This window comes from Branchiostoma floridae, chromosome 10, assembly GCF_000003815.2.
Source record: "Branchiostoma floridae strain S238N-H82 chromosome 10, Bfl_VNyyK, whole genome shotgun sequence".
In the NCBI taxonomy this organism is placed as follows: Eukaryota; Metazoa; Chordata; class Leptocardii; order Amphioxiformes; family Branchiostomatidae; genus Branchiostoma; species Branchiostoma floridae.
In genome coordinates this window covers 4,205,659-4,213,446 of record NC_049988.1, presented here as the reverse complement: position 1 = coordinate 4,213,446, position 7,788 = coordinate 4,205,659, and the positions used below count along the sequence as shown (strand labels likewise).

Below are 7,788 nucleotides of genomic sequence, written 5' to 3'. Positions count from 1 at the left end.
GGCACAGCAAGGACCCCATTTTTTTAAAATGGCAGTTAAAATCAACCCTGGACCCGGCAACAAAAAGACACAGTGACATGATTGTGAAATATGGAGCCTCCACCTCCTTCAGGCACTGACACAAATGTAATTGTATCATGAGACATTCACTCTGATACCTTTTGACATTTTAAAATTTCTAATAATTAAAAGATGATTTTTTGTCCCCTTCATTTTTGCTATTCAAGGATGAAGAGCTTGTTGACAACACACCTGAAGATGGTTGCTGTTACTGTCAGTCTACAGGTAAGACACTTATTACTTTACTCTTATTGATTACATCGTCTGCAAGTAATGTCACAGAAGTTATTTTTTTTATGATTGCTGAATTTATTTCATGTCTTATGTAAAATCTTCATGCCTTTCATTTCCAGTGACAACCACTGAGACACCAACAACAGAGCAGCCACAGTACAGTAAGTAGCATTCATATATTTTTCTTTACGAGAAAAACAATTTTCATTCCAATAGATATACTAGAACTTGAAGAACTAGAACTTGAAGGAAATCACGTTGCTCTTTAACTTAAACTTGAAAAAATTGTTTTGATTAGCAACTTCAAAGGTGTCGACCATGGCTCCTGTAAAGACCACACCTCAGCTGACAACTACAACACAGGGTGAGTGTAAATGATCATAAATCCACTTTCATTTAAGGACAAAAAGAGGCAAAATGAAGCATTTTTGTACCACTTTCTTTATGTATAAGGTGTATGTCAAGTTATGCTGTACATGAAATTTCACTTGATCACAAAGTTTGTTTTGCACACTGGTCCCTGTAGAAATATGTTTTCTTACAACTCATCCTGAAATGTTTACAAGAATTAACTGGTAATCCCACTTCTACAGCGATCTGCTATGCTAAGCTTGGCCTCCAGGACAGCTCCATCCCTGATGAACAGATCAGCTACTCGTCAGCCGGCAGCCCTGGTCTGGGGAGACTGGCAGGGAAACCATGGGCACCACAGCCAGACAGTCTGCCTAAGGAGGAGTACATACAGGTGGACTTCATGGAGACAACCAAGATCACCAGTATTGCCACTCAGGGCAGTGGAGGTAAGGAGAAGTATCGTCATAATAATCATAGTTGCCACAGTCAAGTAGCTGCTATTGTACTGAGGTGGACTATCATTTTCCTTTGCTAATTGTTGTATCCACTCCTATTCTCTATGCATTGCCAAGTATTTTTGACAAAAAATTGTTAAAAAACTATTGAGGTGGTACAATATTGCTCAATATTGCTATTGCTTCCAAACTCTTTCAAGCATGGTTACATCTATGTATAAACATTGTAACACTAGTTTGCCTTTGTGGGGTAAACATTGTTGTTTTTAAAAACAGTTTTTTAGGGATATCAAGTTGATGGACTGTGGTTTCAAACTGCAGTATTTTGAAAATATTCCTAAATACCCTGTTTTGGAAATTAAAGCAACTGATATAGTTTGCCCTATATAGCTACTGACTGATAACGATGCATTGTCATAACAGCAAGAAAAAGAAACTCAGCATGACAGGAATTAAAATTAATATGTCTTTGTTATTGAATTTTCATCAATTCTGGATCTTATCTTGAACTTGCAATATAACCACCTCTTCAAACCAGAAGACAAACATAATGTACACAGATTGTATATCAAACAAAGAGATCTACATCCTTCCTTGTCTCATAGATTGTTACTTTTTATCTTTAACTGACAGGTTCTGAGATGTGGGTGACCAAGTTTGCTGTACAGTACAGTGAAGATGGTGAAAACTGGCTGGATTACACAGAACAGGAGCCACTAGAGGAGGGAGAGGAGGCATCACCAGAACCAAAGGTTTGTGGCCAGACTTTTGTTTTTATTTACTGCAATTCTTCTTGAACATGTAGCATCTGCACATCCTATGTGAGATAACACTAACTCTATTCTAAACATGCCATTCTCTTGAAACTCAATTCTGGTAGAACATATTCCTAGATGCTGTTTTTCTTACCAGCTGAGGAACATTGTTGCATACTGTTAAACTTTAAATGTTTGTGAGAGTTTTGTTTTTACAATTCTTAAGAAGACCTGTCCACTGCAAAATCGTAACTCTGGGCATGTGTGTTTGCATTGTATCACTGCTTTACTACAGAGGTTTTTTTACCAAAACCCTATCATGTGTATCAAAAACTCATTTTCACCCTTATAGGAAGTTCAAATCCTTACAAAAATAAACTAACTTAGTGCATTTTGTTTGACTATCTAACTACACAGGTATTTCCTAATTTGCATTTTCGTGATATTTTGTTTCTCTTGTGTTATACAGATCTTCCATGCCAACACCAATGATAACAGTATGGTTGAGAACAGACTCAGCAGCACCATTGTTGCCCGGTACGTCCGTGTGCTGCCTGTAGACTGGGAACAGGCCCCAGCTCTCAGGCTGGAGTTCATCGGGTGCCCTTACGCCTATGGTAAGTGTTGATACATGAGAAATTGCTGTTTTTGTTTTCATCCTGGTAGGTAAAATTAATTGGCAAATCTTATTAATTTTTGAGTTGGCAAACCAAATTACTAGTGAACATGTGAATCTATCTTTTGTCTGCGACCTGCGTTTTTGCCTACAACTGTGTCACTGTGACACCATCTTGATGGATTGTGTAATACTATATATTCTTCAATAAGAGGTTTCAGCTGAGTTGGCAAGGAGTGGTTGTGACTTTAACTGTTTCTCTCCCCAAGGTGAGGAAGCGGAAAGAAATCTCAATTACTACTATCCCCCTGACCCAACCTCTGCTTGGAGAATAAGTTGTATATCTATCATTTATAAACTACTGATTTTAGCAGACTTTAAAAACAAATGCTAACTCCAAGAACAGTTTAGAAATTTGTGGTTTAAAGAATGATTAGTTCTATGCTTGGACTAATTCTGCCATTGTCAGATTAACTGTCACAATAGAATGTTAAGATATGCAGTATAGACATGCCTGTCCTTGGTGCTGAAATTAAGCTGTATATAATAGCACCAAAATGTGGTGCTAGACAGGTAGTTATCTGGTTGCTAAAATCTGACTTAGTTACGAGTACTAAAACATGTATTCTTTATTAATTTCTCTATAGAAGCCACCACTGTCTCTGAGCTGACAACAACATCAGAAACTGCAACAAGTGAGTTCAATAGCTGAGCTATGCTGATATACAACTTTAATGAAAAAGGGTATTTTGTATGCATGGTGATTAGTTAAGCTAGTCACCATCTTAATGTAGGAAGTGTTTTCCTTCCAAACATGTGAATAGACTTTTCACTCACACACACTCACTATCCATGGTTAGATTATACTGCTGCTGGGATCCCTGACGCAGGGGTAGGCAGCAGTCAGCTAGTCTTTACACTCTGCTTTTGCAGAACGTTAAGCTAAAGTTTCATTTTTCTTCCATCTCTGTCCTGATCCCAGCACCAGAGACAAAGCAGCCCTGGAGTGAGTCAACTCTCAGCTCCTCCACAGAGCCCTGGAGTGAGACTACCCCAGGCACCTCCATAGAGCCTAGCTGTCAGGGTTTCTGGACTGACTGGATGAGTGCCTCCTACCCCTCCCCTGTGTCCATGGGAGAGTTTGAGACACTTGAGAACCTGAGGAAGAAGTTTGACTTCTGTGGGGAGGAGATGATCACTGATATTCAGTGCCACACTGTCAGTATGGACCTGGACTATAGGTGAAGAAGACTTGTTTTAAGTCCACTGTTTACAGTAGTATTACTTCAGTTACTGTAAATGCATTAAATTTACTCAGTCCTTGCAAACCTGGGACCTAAAAGAGGATGAGTGTGGACTGTAGATGGACCTCCTGTTACCAGAAGGGGAGTTACTTCCTCTGTAAGTCCACCCAATTTGTTATGTCTGAGGGCTGTTTGTGTTAGATTTGGTGAACTATTATCCAGAGTAAGTCCTTCACACCAATTAAGGATTCCAAAGTAAGTCTACTATCAGTCCTCCATGAGTAAGTCAATTACTATGGGTAAAAAGGACTATGGTCCATGGTAAGTCATCCATAAGTCCCAGGCTTGTAATGGCAATGATTGAAGCTACTGCACTTCAAGTTTGTAAGGCTGTAAAAATCTTTGACTTCACGCTAATTTATTGTTCTGTACTTATCTGCATTTACAAGTAGCTTGAATATGGATTGATAACGTTTTCACTTACAATGAAAAAAAACATTGAGTGAAGATCATTGTTGTTTATTGTTCCCCAGGGCTGCCTTCCAGAACGAGGTGGAATGTTCCACAACAGCTGGGCTGGTGTGTTACAACAACAAGCAGACACCCATCCCTGCCTGCTACGACTACAAAGTCAGGTTCTTCTGTGCCTGCCAAGGTATGCTCAGCATTTCAAACAGTTATGCACTTACTAGGCTTGCTATGATCTTCTTGAGTAATAATATATTTGAGAGAACACACACACACACACACATGTACATACACACACACGCACACACACAAACACACACACACATGTACATGCACACACACACACATGTACACACAGACACATGTGCACACACACACATAGACACACACACACACTCACACACACATGATTATCTTAAATGATACACAATCATCTTATGTATGCTAAATTCTTCATAATTTCATCAACTTGCAATAGTTGAATATCTTTATGAGATAAAGATAAGACAGTATTTGTTTCCATTGTATATCATAAGTCTGCTTTTCCTTAATATCAATGACACGGTATAGCACTCACATTTTCAGCACCAAGGACAAGTCCATATCACATATTGTTTTGTATCCATCTCACCTAATTCTCATGTAGCTTTAAGTAGCAATGTTGTGATTATTTATCATTCTGTGTTCTTTTAACCTTATTTTGTGACTTTTGAAGCTCCTGAGTGAAGTTCCTGTACCTTATTTTGTAGTGTCCAACCGTCAATATATAATTTTGAAAAATAACAAAAAAAATGAGGATTGTTTTTTTCATTTAATTTCCATCGCTTTTTTGTCAATTGATGCATTCAAAATGCATCTCACACCTGTAATACCAATATGTCTAACTTGTCCTTCTTTCTCAAAGGAACTGAGAAGCCTTCAACAGCCCCTACAGTGGAAAGTACTACCAAGAGTGTCGTGGTGAGTGAGACAACAATTGTACCCGGACAGACTTCTGCTAGTCCAGAGGAGGAGACTACAGCCTTCCCAGAAGCCTCCACTGTCAGTGTTGTAAAGACAACCAAGGTCATGGATTCAACTGCCACACCACCAGTGTCACAGACTGAAGAAACTCCAGGTGGATACATAGATCAAGAGATGAATCAGATCAATAAATGAATCAGTAATAATGATGTAGCCATACTGTAATTGGCCCTTTATCTGGTAACAGCAGCTGTATTTAATCTAAAAAGCTGCTTTTCTAATTCTAAGTATTTTAACTTGTTACTGTAAAATTGCCTTTGTCATCTAGAGAGGCATGTACTCTTTGTGCATAATTTGCTTTGCTTTTATTGAGACCTTCAATGCAGAGGAAATATTACAGAGAAATTATTAAAAAAGAAAACAATGTTTGTTTCAGTTGCAGAAAGATTAGTCATTTCTATTTTTACATTTTTCATTTTTTTATACATTCTTTCCAGTAACTGAACAAACAGGACCAGTCCAGCCTACTCATGAGGTCCAAGTCACAACAACCACACTGACCATCACATTAGGACAACACATGGAGAAGACAACAGCAGCACCTGGTCAGTCTGTCAATCAGTACTTATCTCCAGGAAGATGTTAGGATTTGGCTCATTCTCCATGTTTTTACACCGTATTACAACTTTGATCTTTTTTTCCAGTAGAGGAGAAAAACCATTAAATATGAACGATGAATATCAAAGAGTGCCAATGTTGTAAATTTTAAACAATTGTAACTTGCTGAGAATGAATGAATGAATTAACTTTACTGCACGACATTTGTACATGGTACAATTGTAAGGCAACAGTAATAAGCCAATTAATATAATGATACTCGTATAAGGTCTATAACTACATACATGTATAGTACAGGAATGTAAACCTGTATTGACATAGTGTAATATGCAAGTTAAACAAGTCGGTCTATTACTGTACAATAGATTCTCTCTTTTTTTAGAGCATTACATATGTATTGGCCTAAATACGAAGATATGTAGCCTGGACATGACATAAGTAGATTGAATGAATAAGTTCCTTTAATGATGTTTGCTTGTTGATTAAGTCAGTCCCACGTTGACTTCTGGCCAAACAAATAAAACTGACAGAATGAGCGGAACCGCTTTCAAATTTGCAATTTTTTTAAATCTTGCAGGTTTCATTGGGCCTATTCTTCAACTAGTCAATGCCAGTTCTAGCACAAAGACTCATTGAGTGTCTTAACTATTCAACAATGGAAATCAATGCTTTAATGTGGCTTGTAACTACAGGTGGTTTCCTGCATGCACCTGGTGTTTGCCTACTAGTAGACAGGTTTGACTGTATTACCTAGTTGTGGGCTTACATTTTCTTGTATCTAACAGGGGGTACGACTAAGAAGACCTACACAGCACAGACTGAGACTACATCTAAGCCGGAGCCTCTCCACACGACCTTGGCAGGCCTGACGACCCCTGCAGCTCTCAGCACAGCCTTCCCATCAGCCTCGGTGCCTGCATCAACCCAGGCACCTGTGGCAACCGAGTCTGTACCAGAGGTCACAGGTCAGTGCAGCTCTTTAGTCAATGATATGTGTACACTAGTTTTTGATTTATTTTCGATCATTTCTGACTACAACTTTTTTATAATACACCAATTCTTATTTAGGCCTGAAAGTTTAATTTTCTCAGTAGGAATTCATATGAAATCTAACCCTTAACCTGGTAGAGATTTAGCCCGGGAAATACTCTCAGTGCTAGGGTTGGACTCCTTACTTCCAAACCAAAACTGGCAATTAAGACCGGTGCCCCAAACTGCAATGTCTCCAGCAATACATGCACCCTATTCTGTTAACTTTGAGGGAATACCATATATCTTGCTTATATAACCGGGCGCAACACACAGGGCATATTATCTCTGTACGGGATATACCGGGGAGTTTCAGCAAGGACTGAAAAATTTCACGGTTTAAAACTGGCTTTGTCAAGTCACTCTAAATGAGACTGAGGCAAAATATGCTCCATTCCCACACAATAAGCCTTAGTATTAATCTCACCTCTTGCTCATGAATTTTTTAATGCAATGTTTTGGTAAGTATAAAAAGTGTTAGTCAAAAAGTATTTCATATGGTTTTGTATTTGGCAATGATTTTCTTTGATTTTTTTAAAAACAGAGGTGACCCCAGAGGAATCCACACCATTGGTGGAACACACCACAAGGAAGGTGGTTGTCATGACAACAGAGCAGCCCTCCAAGACCACTGTCACCACTGTCATCAAGACTACCACAGTTACAAGTCCTTCAGGTGAGCTATCAATCATATTCCTCAAGCCATAACTTGGTTATATATAAAAAATTGTATTCCATATCACCTGAGGTACCAGCCCAACTGGGAGTACGACCGCCTGAAGGCCAGAGTGAATCCGACCTACAGGAGTTTGGTATTCAAATTTTTGGTATTCAAAAAACTGCACTAGACTTGGCATGCATGGTGTAGTACATGTAGTAGTAGTAGTGGTAGTAGTACTATTTGGGTGCCTTCGGTTTATTCGATGGAAGCCCGTGTAATAGCAGTAGAATCCCATATGATACTGCAAGTTATCACCCAGTCTAGAATACCT

General features: G+C 38.8%; 2 protein-coding genes across 2 annotated transcripts in view; both read left to right on the top strand.

Moving 5' to 3' along the window:
* Positions 1-416: 416 nt before the first annotated feature.
* On the top strand, positions 417-2,948 carry LOC118424277 (lactadherin-like). Its single transcript, XM_035832820.1, has 6 exons — positions 417-455; positions 593-658; positions 888-1,094; positions 1,737-1,855; positions 2,328-2,475; positions 2,944-2,948. The coding sequence occupies exons 2-6, from the start codon at positions 613-615 to the stop codon at positions 2,946-2,948; spliced, it is 525 nt and encodes a 174-aa protein (XP_035688713.1). The 5' UTR covers positions 417-455; positions 593-612.
* Positions 2,949-3,548: 600 nt separating this feature from the next.
* The window catches only part of LOC118424276 (mucin-5B-like), a 5,567-nt gene continuing 1,327 nt past the window's right edge, over positions 3,549-7,788 (top strand). Inside the window, exons 1-6 of the mRNA XM_035832819.1 lie at positions 3,549-3,715; positions 4,252-4,373; positions 5,091-5,303; positions 5,647-5,754; positions 6,553-6,732; positions 7,341-7,472. Coding sequence (XP_035688712.1) covers positions 3,576-3,715; positions 4,252-4,373; positions 5,091-5,303; positions 5,647-5,754; positions 6,553-6,732; positions 7,341-7,472 — 895 coding nt within the window. The 5' untranslated portion in view covers positions 3,549-3,575. The remainder of the gene's footprint in view (positions 3,716-4,251; positions 4,374-5,090; positions 5,304-5,646; positions 5,755-6,552; positions 6,733-7,340; positions 7,473-7,788) is intronic.